The sequence below is a fragment of the Phyllobates terribilis genome, unplaced genomic scaffold, assembly GCF_046119375.1.
Source record: "Phyllobates terribilis strain yellow unplaced genomic scaffold, ASM4611937v1 Scaffold_5__5_contigs__length_657084704, whole genome shotgun sequence".
NCBI lineage: Eukaryota > Metazoa > Chordata > Amphibia > Anura > Dendrobatidae > Phyllobates > Phyllobates terribilis.
The window spans coordinates 212249126-212267415 of record NW_027362765.1 but is presented as its reverse complement, the minus strand read 5'-3'; the positions used below and the strand labels follow the sequence as shown (position 1 = coordinate 212267415).

At 46.1% G+C, this 18290-nt stretch overlaps 1 protein-coding gene and 1 non-coding gene across 2 annotated transcripts; one reads left to right on the top strand and one right to left on the bottom strand.

The window, feature by feature from the left end:
- Window positions 1-324: 324 nt before the first annotated feature.
- Window positions 325-10584, bottom strand: MAP1LC3A (microtubule associated protein 1 light chain 3 alpha). Its single transcript, XM_073683771.1, has 4 exons — window positions 10338-10584; window positions 5016-5071; window positions 2561-2667; window positions 325-1917 (listed from the first exon to the last, which is right to left on the bottom strand). The coding sequence occupies exons 1-4, from the start codon at window positions 10375-10377 to the stop codon at window positions 1758-1760; spliced, it is 363 nt and encodes a 120-aa protein (XP_073539872.1). The 5' UTR covers window positions 10378-10584; the 3' UTR covers window positions 325-1757.
- A 239-nt stretch (window positions 10585-10823) lies between these two features.
- Window positions 10824-10896, top strand: TRNAM-CAU (transfer RNA methionine (anticodon CAU)). Its single transcript has one exon. It is a non-coding gene; the product is annotated as a tRNA-Met (tRNA).
- The last annotated feature ends 7394 nt before the right edge of the window (window positions 10897-18290 follow it).

The following is an 18290-nucleotide window of genomic DNA, read 5'->3' as shown; positions in this document are numbered from 1 at the left end:
TAAAATGTACTTTGTTCGTGGGACAACCCCTTTAAGTTTGTTTCCATGAAAACGTTCGTTATATTTGATGATATGAAAAAACTTCCTCAACCGTGGACATTTTTGTAATAAATATCCAGGTTGGCCAGTGACTTTGTCCAAGCTATTAATTTTGGCCCTCTGTGTATTTGAGCTTGACATCCCTGGTCTAGAACCTAAACTAAGTTTATGCTGTCTAAAAGTTCACTCTAGTAAATATTCCTTGTATAAGTTTTACATGGAGTATTCTTTTAATGACCTCTGCCAATAGAATTTGGATCAAGCAAACGGGAAGACCACAGCTAGTACATTTATACTTTTATTCATCTTTATACATATGGAACATCTCTTTATATACACACATCAGCATTTATACATAGATTTTTTTTGTTTTATTTTTACATTTTTCAGGACTTTAGAAGGATGTTTGGTTATATTGTCACACAGAATATTTTTCATACATAACAAAAGAACAGAAAATGATAGCAAAACAAGTTAAAAGTGCTAAAGATAAAAAAAAAAAAACATATCACTTATAACAGGACAGACAAGTCAGGAGGTTAGTACCTAAACAAAACTATAAGCATCTGCCCCTAGAAAGGTTAGTCTTGTTAGTTTTAGCACAAAAAAAAAAAAAAAAATCAACCTAAAATAAGATACAAATGCGTTGGCTTCAGACGTGCCTCTCACTATGTACTGCAGAACTAGGCCTCAGTCAAGCTTGATGTAAGTCGTACACATTTTGTGACTCTGTTATGGGTTCTGTCGTAGGGCCAAGTTCACACAAGTGACTGACATGACAAAAACTGGGCCACATTTATCAAAATTGTTAAAGAAAAAAACTGTCTGTTGCCCACAATAACCAACCAAAACTCAGATTAATTTATTTTTTACACCAGTGTGAAGATGAAAGCGGTAATGATTAGCTGCTATGGGCAACAAAGGCCGGTTCTTTCAGATAACTTTGATAAATCCCCCCCCCCCCATTGTGTTTTAGTTATGTTTACCATATGAATACTTTATGGAAAGTGTGAACAGGACTGTCCAAATATCAGAAACGATATTACGTTCCTAAAGCTTCTACATTATCCTCCATGAGTACGGAGTTAATTGCAGAAGGCCTTTTATACCAAACCTACGTTGGCCTACGTTTCCACAGCCAGGCCTCCTTCTGGCAGTAATATGCTCATACCTAGGAATAACCCATGAGAAATTGGTCTACAACTTCTTTTGGATTATGCTGAACCAAGATGAGTTCCAATTTAAAAAAGAATAAAGAGCCAACTTACTGACTATTTGAAACATGTATGTTAAAAATGGCAGGAAGAACAAATGGTGGCCACTTGTCAAATCCACAAGACACACGTGTGTACACAGACACATGCTGGGGTTTCCTTGTTGCACAAAACATGTTGACCATATATGTGTCACTTAAAATCTTGTTCTATGTGTCCCCCAGCCTAGTGATGATGGAGAAGTATAGGGAATCAATGGTATGGAAGCTTTAGCGCATGCAGTGTATAGTGTCCTGGGAGGAATGGGAGAATGAGTGTATACGGGTGGGTGAAGATCTGCACACATGTAGATGTGGAATGTCCGTGTAACAATACTGGAGAGAGAATATGTGGATGTGATTGCATCAGCGTGAAGAAACGGTGTTCAAACGTTACAGTCAGTGTGCACCATGTTATTACATGTGGTTCCCAACACGGCCGAGTGCACACCATCAGCTTTATTCATTAACCAAAGGTCTCCTGTGAGGCGTACACCATATACAGGAAGCCGTCTTCATCTTTCTCCTGTTCATATATATCCAAGATGGCAGCGGATACACTGACCATGCTCCTCTGGTTTACCAGCAGAAAGAAGGCTTGTGTCGGGTTCAGCTGGAGTCGGCGCCTACAGAAGAAAAACAAAATATTATGTTAGCTATAAACTAAATGAGAGCAAGAGTGTTAGAAATCACTTTACAGCGTATATCGCCAGTAGATTTTAAAGCTCGCTGCTCCTTGTAGTGCATCGGACAGGGAGGCCTATAACAGTGTGTACCAATCTTCGTTTTCTGCCCATATAAATCAGGCAGGGGATTATAGTAGTTAGGATTAGACAAAGAAAAAAGTCCAAATAAGACGGCAAGATGCAATTGGAAGGCTGCTCTCTTCCATGGGCCTGCTGTGCATAGCAGGGGACTTCTCCAATGGAAAGCATGGGGGCTGAGTATAATATAGGTTTATAGCTATTATCTCGTATTTAGATGTTGGTAATATCTTTTAATATATTATATATCTTTTCATAGTTTGTATGTTTTTTTTGTATTGTCTTGTGTGTATTTGTTATCATTTCAGCCATTTATCCATTTATTCTTGCTTCTTCGAATCCATTATAAAACACCCTTCAAGGTCAAAACTGGCTGCACACATAAAAGGTAGATGTGCAGTCAGCTGGTAATCTTCATTTACGATCCATTTATGGCATTGGCTTTAAAACCTGCACCAAAATGACACATTTTAAAGTTAAAAGGCGACATTACTATTTCTATTACCTGATGATCTTCACTAGCTCGCTCATGTTCACATGATCCGGGACCAAGAATTTGGTTTTATCCAACACTGGAAGCTGTTTTTCTCCCTTGTATCTCTCGATAATGACCTAAATACAGAAGAAGCACAGGTCAGATCTTTGATGTATATAATTATTGATAAACTAACAAAGTTAATACAGAACTACAGAGGTAAAAGCTCTGTAAGAGGACAGGACATGCGTTTATGGCTGAAATTACCCTAGAAGGACCCCTTAACTCTTTACCATCCAGCACCACAAAAGTAAATGCTGTGAGTGGATTTTACCCTAAACTAGAATACTATCACTGCGCAGCGATGGTGCGTACAAAGGAGAAGTGCCTGTGCCACCACTTACAGGTGCCAGCTGTAATAACTGGGATTGGAGACAAATTAATAGTGATCAGGGTTGCCAACTTGACTTTTTATTTTTTATGGACAGACAATATTTTTTACGGACACATTGGAAAACCAGAGTATATCATTATGGATTATCAATGATACAGGTCTACAGCCCATAATTCGATATGTAGACATCAGCTGCATTCACTGTTAACTGTAAAATGATGATAATTGCAGTTACAATTATCTATATAAGTTTCTTCAGCTTGAAAAAAAAATCACGGACGCCTTTAAAAATTTTACAGACAGGGCAAAAAAATTGTTGAAGAGTTAACATAGTCTGTCAGAAACAAAGTACCATGGACAAAACTAATCAGATGATTTCATAAAGTATACAAGGATGACACAGTGCAGGCAGCCATTATTATTATTAAAGTCATGTTGCCTAAAGGACCCATGACTTAACTGATGCACAAAGGCCTTAGTGCCATGTATATACTGTGCCTTGAAAAAGTATTCATAGCCTATGTACTTTTCCACATTTTTGAATGTTGCACCCACAAACTTCAATGTATTTTATTTGGATTTTATGTAATATACCAAAACAAAGTAGAAAGTATTTGTGAAGTAAATAGGAAATGATACATGGTTTCCTAAATATTTTAAAAATATAAATCTGAAAATTGTGACGAGCATTTGTATTCAGCCCTCCTAAAGGTATGTTCAGACTATTCGGAGCCGGCCTCTTTTTTTTCTCATTTGCAGACTTTCCTCATAGAGGTTTAGTCTATGGGGAAAGCCCGCATGTGGACCCGCAGGAGAAATTGACATGCTGCGGTCTGGAAAATCAGTTTGATTTGTGAGCCGCAGACGCATAGTGGACATGGGATTTGTATAAATCCCATCCACTATGCTGTAACATCTGGCCGCTGCGGATTGCATGCAGCGCACTTGCGCTGTGTCCAATCCGCAGTGAACACTGATCATGTGCACATACCCTTACTCAATACTGCGTAGGACCACCTTTCGCTGCAATTACTGCTACAAGTCTTTTGGGGTATGTCTCTACCAGCTTTGCACATCTAGAGGCTGAAATGTTTGCCCGTTTTCCTTTGCAAACTACAGCAGCTTTAGATCAGTGAGAATGGATGGAGGCGTCTGAACAAGAATTTTCAAATCTTGCCACAAATTTTCAATCGGATTTAGGTCTGGACTCTGTCTGGGTCATTCTCACACATAAATATGCTTTGATCCAAACCATCCATTCTAGGTCTGGTAGTATAGTTAGGGTTGCTGTTCTGCTGCAAAGTGAACCTTCTCCCCAGTCTCAAGTCTTTTGCAGCCTCTAACAGGTTTTCCTCCAGGATTGCCCTAGATTTAGCTCCATCCATCTTCCCATCAACTCTGAGCAGCTTTCATGTCCCTACTGAAGGGAAGCATCCCCACAGCATAATCCTGCCACCACCATGTTTTACGGTGGGGATTGTGTTATCATGGTGATGTGCAGTGTTAGTGTTCCACCACACATAGAGTTTTGCATTTAGTCCAAAAAGTTCAACATTGGTCTCATTTGTCCAAAGCTTATTCCACATGCCATATAAGGAACACAGCTACGGGGTATGAATACTTTTTCAAGGCACTGTATATGTACCAATATGAGATATATATGAAAGTAAAAAATATATATCTGGACTCGTCTCCCATCGACCACATTTGGGACATTATTGATCAGCATCTACAAAGTGAGCAGCCAGCAGCGTATCTTGATGATTGGCATGGGCAATTTGAATACTCGGAGTCAGGTGCCGACTAGCTTCTTATCTGCTGACAGACACAGATGAGAAGCTAGTCGGCACATGACTGCAAATATGCAAATAGCATACTCACATGATGACCGCTTGAACTGGCATGCAGAACTGAATCTTAACAGCATGTAAAGATCAAACTGTTAGGATCCGACAAGCTGAAGTGGTTGCCAAAAATTTACACTGGGCTGGACAGCCCCTTGAAGACCCTATCAATCCCATGAAACCAACATTTGATAGCTCTTGAATTCTCAATGCTTTGTTAATAGGGTTACTAATGTAGGATACTCACTGGGATTTTATTAGGATGCTGCTCGCGGATCTGACGAACCTCAGCACATCTTTCAGCTATAAACGAAAAACACAAAGAAAATTATTGTACTGTAGACCGAAAAAATCATTACAAACCAATTAGAAAGTAATAGTCAGACCATAGGTGTAAAATGAGGTCTTGCTTTCAATGCTTATAACTACTTGTTGGAGCAACATACGGCACCATCATATTGATGAGGCCAACTATAGCTTGTATCTGGTATTTCAGCTCAGCTAAAATAAAAACAATGGTAATGGTGCAGAGCTGCAACACCAGATACAAACTGTAGACAGGTGTGGTGCTACTAATCTAGGAATAAAGCAGCCATGTTTTTCAAAGGTGTTGTAATATGATACTGCAGGATAAAAACTGCTGATATACTCCCTTTACTGTAAGTAGAGAGAAAACTACAGTGAAGCTGTGTAGGATAATGCCTAAGCATTACATATTATATAACATCAAGTTTTCAGAAAAAGAAACTTTGTGTTTGGTTGTCCAGATGAACAAGTGACCATATGGTCAGCCTAAAGCAGATCAGATTCCCTTGTAAAATCTCCAGCTCAACCCATAGTGTATCAGGTTACTCTATGATAGCCAACAGGGCTTAAACTAAAGTGGACTTCAGTGGAGTAACGACCTAGGATGGAGTAATCCTATTGCTGCATATGCATTAAATGGGAGTATACTTGGGACTACAGAACAGGAGAAGGACTTGGGTATTCTGGTTACAAGTAAGCTGAGCAGCAGTACTCAATGTCAAGCAGCAGCCGCAAAAGCAAACACGATTTTAGGATGTATAAAAAGAGATAAAATCATGCAATCCCAATGTAAATCACTGGTGATGCCACATCTAGAATATGGGATCCAGTTTTGGACTCCACATTTTAAAAAGGATATTCAGAAGTTAGTCAGTTCAAAGGCGGGCAACTAGATTATTACAAGGGATGGAAGGCTTCTCATATGATGAGAGATTGGAAAAGTTGGGCTTGTTTAGCTTAGGGTGCTTTCATAGTGTTCTGTGTCCCCATTGGTTCATACGTCCTAAAATTCCCCGCAAAACGGGGTCTGGATGTATGCTCTGACAGGGCCATAGACCGCAATGGTGATGGGCAGAGCGAACGTGCGCTCTGCTGTGCACTTTTTTCAGGAGTATACGCCCACAGGAGGCGGACACTCAGACGTAGGCTGCTGCTCGTCACCATTGCAGTCTATGGTCCTGTCAGAGCATATGTCCAGACCCCGTTTTGCGGGGGGAATTTTAGGACGTATGCCCCGACGGGGACACAGAATGCTATGTGAATTACCCTTAGAAAAAATCCGTCTCAGAGGAGATCTCATTTATATGTATAAATAAATGTGTGGTCAGTACAAAGGACACATGACTTATTCCTTCCAAAGACCATACTAAGGACCAGGGGGCACTCATTACGGGTGGAAGAAAGGCGATTTCAGCACCTAAACAGGAAAAGGTTCTCTACAGTCAGAGCAGACAGACTGTGGAATACCACAAGAGGTAGTCATGGCAGACACTAATAATAGCTTTTAAAAAAGGGCTGGATGATTTCCTCGATACCAATAACATTGGGGGTTAGAATTAATTTAGTGATAAAATGTACAATTGGTGGAGAAAGGTTGAACTTGATGGATGTAGGTCTTTTTCAGCCTATGTATGTAACCTGATACATAGGCTTTCTGCCCCAGCTATATAAAAGGAACACGCCATTTGACTGACAGCGCTTGCTCTTTTATTGCGCCCTAATCTGGAATCCTGGGGGTGTGTAACAGCCATTGGTTTACCGCTATGGTGTCAGGTGAAGAGGCAAAAACCAACATGGCTTTTATTATAGTTCTTGAAGGGAATGTCCCCCAGCTTTCCTTCACTCCCAAAAGGGTTATTTGTGGAGTTCTGTGGTGATATTTTTCTCATATCGTTACATAGCTCTTTACCATATGCTGTTCAGGGCTGGAAAAGTTGAGTGACATTCTCTGTGAGAACTATAATGGCGGCCATATTGGATGTCACTCAGGCCCGGGCTGAATAACATTTCCACTGACTTGACAGCAGTAAACAATGACGTGAACTAGAATTTCTCTTCAGGGAAAAACATTACTCTCCAGCACGACACTAAATATTAGTCATGGGAGTTTTATAGAAGCTAAAAGAGATGAACAGTTCATGTTTCAACACAAGACAGAAAATAGATGAAAACAGCCGCGTGTGGAGGAAGGGAGCAGGGCGTCATGTTATGCCTGAGGAAGGATATGCTCTGGATGGCTGCCACGCTCTTCTGTGTCTAAATCAGGTGTAAACAGTACACTGCAGTAAGATGGACACACAGCGCCATGTACAGACACAAGTGTAGGAAAGTGTTACAGGGGTAAAGCAACACAACAGCTCAGAAACATCCTCTCTGGCAAACACCCGATTATGGGGGTCCGTAGCAGGCCCTATATAAGGAGGAATGGGGAGTCACCTTCTCTGGCAGGTGAGGTTTAGTGTGGTTATCTGACAGGCCCTGATTATGGATGGGGGGGGGGGGGGGATCTCTGAGGGACCCTGTTCACAGAGGGGAGTGCTCTCTGGCGGACCCTGTTTACAGTGATAAGGCCTTGTTTACACTGTCGAGGGTCTCTGATGGGTCTGGTTTACAGGGGGGATTCCCTGGCAGATCATGTTTACATGGGGAGTGCTCACTGGCAGGCCCTGTTTACAGGGGTGGGGGGCAATGTTTACACTGTAGAGGGCATCTGGTAGACCTTACTTACAAGGGGGGGGATTTCTGGCCGACCCTGTTTACAGGGGGGAGTCCGTTGTTTACACTGTAGAGGGTCTCTGACAGACCCCATTTACAGGGGGCCAGCGCTCCCTGGCAGACCCCATTTACTAGGGGCCAGCGCTCCCTGGCAGACCCCACTTACAAGGGGCCAGCGCTCCCTGGCAGACCCCATTTACAAGGGGCCAGCGCTCCCTGGCAGACCCCATTTACAGGGGGCCAGCCAAAGCTCCCTGGTAGACCCCATTTACAGGGGGCCAGCCAAAGCTCCCTGGTAGACCCCATTTACAGGGGGCCAGCCAAAGCTCCCTGGTAGACCCCATTTACAGGGGGCCAGCCAAAGCTCCCTGGTAGACCCCATTTACAGGGGGCCAGCCAAAGCTCCCTGGTAGACCCCATTTACAGGGGGCCAGCCAAAGCTCCCTGGTAGACCCCATTTACAGGGGGCCAGCCAAAGCTCCCTGGTAGACCCCATTTACAGGGGGCCAGCCAAAGCTCCCTGGTAGACCCCATTTACAGGGGGCCAGCCAAAGCTCCCTGGTAGACCCCATTTACAGGGGGCCAGCCAAAGCTCCCTGGTAGACCCCATTTACAGGGGGCCAGCCAAAGCTCCCTGGTAGACCCCATTTACAGGGGGCCAGCCAACGCTCCCTGGTAGACCCCATTTACAGGGGGCCAGCCAACGCTCCCTGGCAGACCCCATTTACAGGGGGCCAGCCAACGCTCCCTGGCAGAACCCATTTACAGGGGGCCAGCCAACGCTCCCTGGCAGAACCCATTTACAGGGGGCCAGCCAACGCTCCCTGGCAGAACCCATTTACAGGGGGCCAGCCAACGCTCCCTGGCAGAACCCATTTACAGGGGGCCAGCGCTCTCTGGCAGACCCTGTTTAAGGGGGGGGGGGGTGAGTGCATAGTTTACACTGTAGATTTATAGGGGGGGGGGGGGAGTGCATAGTTTACACTGTAGAGGGTCTCTGGTGGGCCTTGGTTATAGGATGTTCTTTGGTGAACGCTCTTACATGGCGAGGCCTCTCCGGTGGGGTCTCTTCTTTCCCACAAATACCATGTGATGTTTCCATCAGATGCAAATGTACATATTCTGTAGATAATTAACCAGGGCAAAGTCTGAAATGCCTCCGGAAACGCAGATTATTTTAAAATAAAGCTTTGTCTGATGTTTTTAAGAAAACCTCATCAAGGAGGTTCACCATTGTTGAAGCTGGTGCCCATTATTATGGCTTATGATGATGGAGATCATACTATGGTAGATATAAAACATACATTGTGATGCAGAGTGATCACTCCAGATTCCATTCTCCATTAATCACAGGAAACACAACCAGAAAGAAATGTGAACAACAAAGGCATAAACAGCACGTGACAAGAGCGCAGGACCTGCTATTAACCCTCACCTGCCAGGTGCAAACTTTCTGACCCTAAGTAGATGATTTACACCTCTGATGACCATACAGATTAACTCATCCTGTGCCAGTAGATCTATTGTTCTATGTGTGCAGCAAAGACCAATAGGTGCTGAATTGTAGGAAGATCACAGGAAAATGCAAAATAAAATCTCAATATATACTCTTGGAATTTTCTGTTCAGTTGTGAGATTCCAGATTAACCAGAATTTCTGGACTATTGGATGCCTACATTTGTAATCATGTAATGGTGTCATGTCATCTCCTGGGCCATTAACAGAGAGACAAAAGATATTTCAAAAATCAACAACGTGAACGGATACAAATCCCCTCCAGTAGTAAGAGGGTTGTACATGCCGAACCCCCTATTTGCTGACCTTACCGATTTCAGCCAATCGCCATCCATCAGCCACCACTCTCTCGGAAACCCTACATAATGATGCGTCATCCTTAATGACATCATATAACGTGAATAAAATGACATAACTGTGGACAAAATGTCACCACAGCGGGCATCAAGTGAAAGTAATTTGAAACCAGCAAGACTTGTGGAGGCAGCTCCAGTTCTGGAGTCTGGCAGCCATCTTGCCCTTTTTGCCATTGGGCAATGGAAGCCCTGCGGCTGATCGATAGAGACTTGCACACAAACTTGGAGGTCAGGTTGTGCCAACCACTAGCAATAGCGTCCGTGGCCAAGCAACTGTTCTGTCTACTTATTCGCAACCCCAATTATTAGTGCATGTGACAAACTCTCTGAACAATGGTAACAAAGAGAGGGGCCTGTTTTTGCCTGAGTTTCTCTTTAATTATCTTTTCAAGGTGACCAAAATCAGAGGCCACTGAGGATGTCAGCAGGCAGAATTATTTTGGGGGGTTTCTAAGACATGGACTTATTTTGTACACGACACAGCAACGATTCGCCATCGGCGTTAACTATTCGGATGGGACTCTGCGATCACCAAAAACTTCAAGTGATCGCCTCCGATCAGGATGGTCAGATATTCAGAATGACTGCAGTAATAAACCGATTGATCTATGGGCAGATCAGTAACCAGATGAGATCTGCAGAAAGTAAACACATCACAACGGAAATAACGCACTCACCAAAGCTCCTCCTGTGTTTAAAAGGCCGCTCTGACGGCATCCTGGGCTCTGCTCGTCCCGACTCCGATCAAGTACGGACAGGCTGCTCAGATGTGGTTACCCAGTGTCTGCTCCGGTCTCTGCCCCAATACTGCCCTCCCTAGTGCACCCCAGCTGCCTGCTAGTGCCCAGTCCCCGAGACTCTGAGCGCACTCCAGGCGGAGACACTGGAACAAATGCTATGACGTCATCAAAGGGGAGGCTGAGAGCTTCTGAACTTTACGTTCGCCATCTAGTGGTAAGACAGGTACATTGCTGTTGTTGCTCGCGCTCGTGCTCCTAAACACATCATGCGAGTCGTTACTTAGATATTATTTATACCGGGCGGCCGAGCATTGGGTCAGGGGTCACAGGAACGTGTGAATGACGGCTAAACGATAAAATGTGTTATACATACGGACCGTCCTGTGTACCCTCTAGTACCATAGATCAGAAGACTTTCTCAGAGCCTCGTTAGCGCAGTAGGTAGCGCGTCAGTCTCATAATCTGAAGGTCGTGAGTTCGATCCTCACACGGGGCACAACATTTTTAATACAATGTATTGTTATTTTTCTGATTTTTTTGTCCCACAAGTACTGCTCGTCATAACATAAAATATTATGCCCTTAAAATAAAATATTATGGCCACAAATAAAAGGGGAATGTATCAGCCACTATTATGCAAATATTATATATATGTATATATATATATATATATTAATATATAGTGTATATATATATTAGAAAAAAATTACACATACATATACCATATATAGTAGTTTTATATATATATATATATATATATATATATGTATATATATAATATATATATATTATTATTGTTATAGCGCCATTTATTCCATGGCGCTTTACATGTGAAAAAGGGGGTATACATAACAAAAGCATTTACATAATCTTAACAAAACGAGTCAGCGACTGGTACAGGAGGAGCGAGGACCCTGCCCGCGAGGGCTCACAGTCTACAAGGGATGGGTGACGATTAGTGTTGAGCGATACCTTCCGATATCGGGAAATATCGGATCGGATTGGATCGGACCGATACCGAAAAAGTATCGGATATCGCCGATTCCGATACCGGAAACCAATGCAAGTCAATGGGACATAAATATCGGAATTAAAATAAACCCTTTCTTTCCTTGTAGGTTATTTCTACATGAAGGAAAACAACTAAGAATAATGTAGAATGTATTGGGGGAGGTGGGGGAGACAATAAAGGCATAGAGGTTTAGCCCAGTCAAATGGAATAGCAGGAATTAATATTTTTTTATTATGTTCTGAGTTACGGAAATATTAACTATGTTAAGTATTTTTATATTTTGTCAGATATTTATGTTTCACTACTTCCATGCTCTTCACCTTCTTTTTTACTTCTCCCACACTTTCTCCTTCATCATCCTCAGCATCTTTTTCATCCACTTCTTCTTCACCTTCTTCTTCTTCACCTTCTTCGTATTATTCTTTTTTTTACATTCTTCATATTCTACTTCTTCATCTTTTTCATATTCTTCTTCTTCATCATATTCTTATTTGTGACAGGCATTCCTGTAGTTGTTATCTATAAAAGGTTGGACATTACACCTTTCGTTCTGCCCGTCACAAAAGATTTACAACAGGATTTGTCCGCGTTCAGTTTGGCCTGCAGCAGCAGGTCTTTTCCAGGGGCACCACGAGGAGGAACGGACTCACCCCCATACACTGCTTAGTCATCTTCTGCTTATAATTTAGATATTATCTTTTGCTCTGATTTTTAGTCTTATGCTTAATGTTCTTCCGCTTTTTGTTCTGCAGCTTCTTGTATTTCTGCTTCTTGGTTTTCTGTCTCTTGTTTTTCTGTATCTTGGTGCTTGTCTTCTCTTCTTTGTCTTCTTGGTCAACTTCTTCAGGGTCATCTTCTTGGTCTTCTTCGGGGTGGTCTTCAGGGTCGTCGTCTTCGGGGGTCCTCGTCTTCGGGGTCCTCGTCTTCTTCGGGTTGGTCTTCTGGGTCCTCGTCTTCGGGGTCCTCGTCTTCTTCGGGGTGGTCTTCAGGGTCCTCGTCTTCTTCGGGGTGGTCTTCAGGGTCCTCGTCTTCTTCGGGGTGGTCTTCAGGGTCCTCGTCTTCAGGGTCATTGTCTTCGGGGTCCTCGTCTTCTTAGGGTTGGTCTTCAGGGTCCTCGTCTTCAGGGTCCTCGTCAGGGAGATCCAGAGTGATTACCAAGAACCATTTCAAAAAGCTTGAACTTGGAAATGTAGCAGAAGGTACAAGAAAGCTGAGGAACTACCGAGGACCAGCTGACGGTACTGGAACCCGGATGGATAGCAGAAGGTACAAGAGCCAATGGAACTACCGAGGACCAGCTGATGTTACTGGAACTCGGTTACTAAGCAGGAGGTACCTGTGCCAGAAAGCACTACCAAGGACCAGCAGACGTTGGTGGAACTTGGATACCGAGAAGGAGGCACCTAATCCAAAGGCACTGCCGAGAACCAGCTGACGGTACTGGAACCCGGATGGGTAGCAGAAGGTACAAGAGCCAATGGAACTACCGAGGACCAGCTGATGTTACTGGAACCCGGATGGGTAGCAGAAGGTACAAGAGCCAATGGAACTACCGAGGACCAGCTGATGTTACTGGAACTCGGTTACTAAGCAGGAGGTACCTGTGCCAGAAAGCACTACCAAGGACCAGCAGACGTTGGTGGAACTTGGATACCGAGAAGGAGGCACCTAATCCAAAGGCACTGCCGAGAACCAGCTGACGGTACTGGAACCCGGATGGGTAGCAGAAGGTACCCATGTAAAAAAAAAGTTCAAGGCCGCGAGCCGGCCGCAGTTACCAAAACCCACAGTCCTACAGAGGGTGCTTGTCCTATTGGCACTATGGAACCAGCCTTCATTGCCAGATCCCGCAGCCCACATAGGAGTCACCTAAACTGCAGGCACCATAGAGTCGGCTAACCCGACCGCAACACGACAGGACAACGCATTGGAGGCAAAGTGACGTTGACACTACCCGGAAACAGCTGGCGTGCTGGAACCAGGCTGGGCAGGAGGGAGTACCCGTGCCAAAGACACTGCCGAGAACCAGCTGACGGTACTGGAACCCGGATGGGTAGCAGAAGATACAAGAGCAAATGGAACTACCGAGGACCAGCTGACGGTACTGGAACCCGGATGGGTAGCAGAAGGTACAAGAGCCAATGGAACTACCGAGGACCAGCTGATGTTACTGGAACTCGGTTACTAAGCAGGAGGTACCTGTGCCAGAAAGCACTACCAAGGACCAGCAGACGTTGGTGGAACTTGGATACCGAGAAGGAGGCACCTAATCCAAAGGCACTGCCGAGAACCAGCTGACGGTACTGGAACCCGGATGGGTAGCAGAAGATACAAGAGCAAATGGAACTACCGAGGACCAGCTGACGGTACTGGAACCCGGATGGGTAGCAGAAGATACAAGAGCAAATGGAACTACCGAGGACCAGCTGACGGTACTGGAACCCGGATGGGTAGCAGAAGGTACAAGAGCCAATGGAACTACCGAGGACCAGCTGATGTTACTGGAACTCGGTTACTAAGCAGGAGGTACCTGTGCCAGAAAGCACTACCAAGGACCAGCAGACGTTGGTGGAACTTGGATACCGAGAAGGAGGCACCTAATCCAAAGGCACTGCCGAGAACCAGCTGACGGTACTGGAACCCGGATGGGTAGCAGAAGGTACAAGAGCCAATGGAACTACCGAGGACCAGCTGATGTTACTGGAACCCGGATGGGTAGCAGAAGGTACAAGAGCCAATGGAACTACCGAGGACCAGCTGATGTTACTGGAACTCGGTTACTAAGCAGGAGGTACCTGTGCCAGAAAGCACTACCAAGGACCAGCAGACGTTGGTGGAACTTGGATACCGAGAAGGAGGCACCTAATCCAAAGGCACTGCCGAGAACCAGCTGACGGTACTGGAACCCGGATGGGTAGCAGAAGGTACCCATGTAAAAAAAAAGTTCAAGGCCGCGAGCCGGCCGCAGTTACCAAAACCCACAGTCCTACAGAGGGTGCTTGTCCTATTGGCACTATGGAACCAGCCTTCATTGCCAGATCCCGCAGCCCACATAGGAGTCACCTAAACTGCAGGCACCATAGAGTCGGCTAACCCGACCGCAACACGACAGGACAACGCATTGGAGGCAAAGTGACGTTGACACTACCCGGAAACAGCTGGCGTGCTGGAACCAGGCTGGGCAGGAGGGAGTACCCGTGCCAAAGACACTGCCGAGAACCAGCTGACGGTACTGGAACCCGGATGGGTAGCAGAAGATACAAGAGCAAATGGAACTACCGAGGACCAGCTGACGGTACTGGAACCCGGATGGGTAGCAGAAGGTACAAGAGCCAATGGAACTACCGAGGACCAGCTGATGTTACTGGAACTCGGTTACTAAGCAGGAGGTACCTGTGCCAGAAAGCACTACCAAGGACCAGCAGACGTTGGTGGAACTTGGATACCGAGAAGGAGGCACCTAATCCAAAGGCACTGCCGAGAACCAGCTGACGGTACTGGAACCCGGATGGGTAGCAGAAGATACAAGAGCAAATGGAACTACCGAGGACCAGCTGACGGTACTGGAACCCGGATGGGTAGCAGAAGATACAAGAGCAAATGGAACTACCGAGGACCAGCTGACGGTACTGGAACCCGGATGGGTAGCAGAAGGTACAAGAGCCAATGGAACTACCGAGGACCAGCTGATGTTACTGGAACTCGGTTACTAAGCAGGAGGTACCTGTGCCAGAAAGCACTACCAAGGACCAGCAGACGTTGGTGGAACTTGGATACCGAGAAGGAGGCACCTAATCCAAAGGCACTGCCGAGAACCAGCTGACGGTACTGGAACCCGGATGGGTAGAAGAAGGTACCCATGTAAAAAAAAAGTTCAAGGCCGCGAGCCGGCCGCAGTTACCAAAACCCACAGTCCTACAGAGGGTGCTTGTCCTATTGGCACTATGGAACCAGCCTTCATTGCCAGATCCCGCAGCCCACATAGGAGTCACCTAAACTGCAGGCACCATAGAGTCGGCTAACCCGACCGCAACACGACAGGACAACGCATTGGAGGCAAAGTGACGTTGACACTACCCGGAAACAGCTGGCGTGCTGGAACCAGGCTGGGCAGGAGGGAGTACCCGTGCCAAAGACACTGCCGAGAACCAGCTGACGGTACTGGAACCCGGATGGGTAGCAGAAGGTACAAGAGCCAATGGAACTGCCGAGAACCAGCTGGCGGTGCTGGAGCCCAGGGTAAATACTAAAAACAGAAGAGCCAGAGGTGTATTTGGAGGAGGTTTTAAATCCGTACTACAGTGGATGTGGACAAAGCAGGAGAATTTGCCGGACACACAGCTGGGGATCAGCTGACGTTACTGAATCCCAATAACACTGGAGCAAGCGTTGACTGTGCAGACGGCACTTCTGAGCAGCAACTAGCGGTATTGGAGCCCAGGGTAAATACTAAAAACGGAGGAGCCAGAGGTGTAATTGGAGCAAGTTTTAAATAAGTAGCACAGTGAATATGGACAGAGCAGGAGAAATTGCCGTGAACACAGCAGGGGAACAGCTGACGTTACCGAACCCCAATAACACCGCAGCAAGTGTTGACTGTGCAGATGGCACTTCCGAGCGCCAACTGGCGGTGCTGGAGCCCAGGGATAAGAATGAAAACAGAGGAGCCAGAGGTGTAATTCGAGCAACTTTAAAATGTGTAGTACAGTGGATTTGGACAAAGCAGGAGAAATTGCCGTCCGCACAGCAGGAGAACAGCTGACGTTACTGAACCCCAATAACACGGCAGCAAGTGTTGACTGTGCAGACGGCACTTCCGTGCGCCAACTGGTGGTGTTGGAGCTCAGGGATAATACTGAAAACAGAGGAGCCAGAGGTGTAATTGGAGCAACTTTAAAATCTGTAGTAGTGAGAATGTGGACAGAGCAGGAGAAATTGCCGTCCGCACAGCAGGGGAACAGCTGACGTTACTGAACCCCAATAACATGGTAGCAAGTGTTGACTGTGCAGACAGCACTTCCGAGCGCCAACTGGCGGTGCTGGAGCCCAGGGATAAGAATGAAAACAGAGGAGCCAGAGGAGTAATTGGAGCAACTTTAAAATGTGTAGTACAGTGGATGTGGACAAATCAGGAGAAATTGCCGTCCGCACAGCAGGAGAACAGCTGACGTTACTGAACCCTAATAACACGGCAGCAAGTGTTGACTGTGCAGACGGCACTTCCGAGCGCCAACTGGCGGTGCTGGAGCCCAGGGATAAGAATGAAAACAGAGGAGCCAGAGGTGTAATTGGAGCAACTTTAAAATCTGTAGTAGTGAGAATGTGGACAGAGCAGGAGAAATTGCCGTCCGCACAGCAGGGGAACAGCTGACGTTACTGAACCCCAATAACATGGTAGCAAGTGTTGACTGTGCAGACAGCACTTCCGAGCGCCAACTGGCGGTGCTGGAGCCCAGGGATAAGAATGAAAACAGAGGAGCCAGAGGTGTAATTGGAGCAACTTTAAAATCTGTAGTAGTGAGAATGTGGACAGAGCAGGAGAAATTGCCGTCCGCACAGCAGGGGAACAGCTGACGTTACTGAACCCCAATAACATGGTAGCAAGTGTTGACTGTGCAGACAGCACTTCCGAGCGCCAACTGGCGGTGCTGGAGCCCAGGGATAAGAATGAAAACAGAGGAGCCAGAGGAGTAATTGGAGCAACTTTAAAATGTGTAGTACAGTGGATGTGGACAAATCAGGAGAAATTGCCGTCCGCACAGCAGGAGAACAGCTGACGTTACTGAACCCCAATAACACGGCAGCAAGTGTTGACTGTGCAGACGGCACTTCCGAGCGCCAACTGGCGGTGTTGGAGCTCAGGGATTACAGTTCAGGTGGTAGAAACATGAACAGAACAGGAGACCTGGATACTGTTGCCAACCAATTATTTATTCTGGAAGAGGACTGGCAAATTCATGAGAGATCCAGGCCTTGTTCATTTTGAGAAAAGTAAGCCGGTCAACGTTATCGGAGGATAGTCGCATGCGACGGTCTGTTAGTACACCACCTGCGGCACTAAAGACGCGTTCCGATAATACACTAGCAGCAGGGCAAGCTAGCACCTCCAGTGCATACTGACTAAGCTCTGGCCATGTATCCAGCTTACAGACCCAAAACTTGAAGGGAGAAGAGCCGTCTGGGAGTACACTAAGAGGGCAAGACATGTAGTCTGTCACCATCTGACGGAAACGTTGCCTCCTGCTGACTGGAGCTGTCTGTGATGGTGTAGACATTTGTGGCGGCGGGGACACAAAACTTTGCCACATTTCGGCCATACTGGTCTTGCCTTGTGCTGAGGCGCTGCTTCTGCTCCCTCTTTGTGCAGAGCTTCCTCCACTGCCTCGACGCACTGAGCTGCTTTGTAAAGCACTAGCAGCACTGCTCTCGGTTGGAATGGAGAACATGATGGAATGCACCAGTGCGTCTTGGTACTCCCGCATTTTACGCTCCCGGTTCAATGGTGTTATGAGGCTTTGTAAGTTGTCCCGGTAGCGAGGATCTAGGAGGGTGGACACCCAATAATCAGCCGTGTTGAGAATGTGGGCGATGCGGCGGTCGTTTCTGAGGCACTGCAGCATGAAATCAACCATGTGCTGCAGACTGCCAACTGGCCAAGAAACGCTGTCCCCTGCTTGAGGCGTGATCTCTGCCTGCTCTGCATCACCCCACCCTCGCTCTAGATACTGACTACTAGAGCATTGTGTACCTCCCTCCTCTGGACAGATGTCTTCCTCATCCATTGACTCCTCCTCATCCTCCTCACAAAGTGTCCCCTGCCTAGGCCTTTGTGAGGAACCACGTTGCGCAGACTGTAGAGAAGCAGATGGCATTTGTGA

Bases quoted from the DNA above. Each gene is read 5' to 3' on its own strand.
- MAP1LC3A (XM_073683771.1), bottom strand. From the start codon at position 10,377: ATGCCGTCAGAGCGGCCTTTTAAACACAGGAGGAGCTTTG. The intron at 5,072-10,337 runs GTGAGTGCGTTA...TTTCGTTTATAG, and splicing joins TAAACACAGGAGGAGCTTTG to CTGAAAGATGTGCTGAGGTT. The intron at 1,918-2,560 runs GTAATAGAAATA...TTTCTTCTGTAG, and splicing joins GAGCTAGTGAAGATCATCAG to GCGCCGACTCCAGCTGAACC.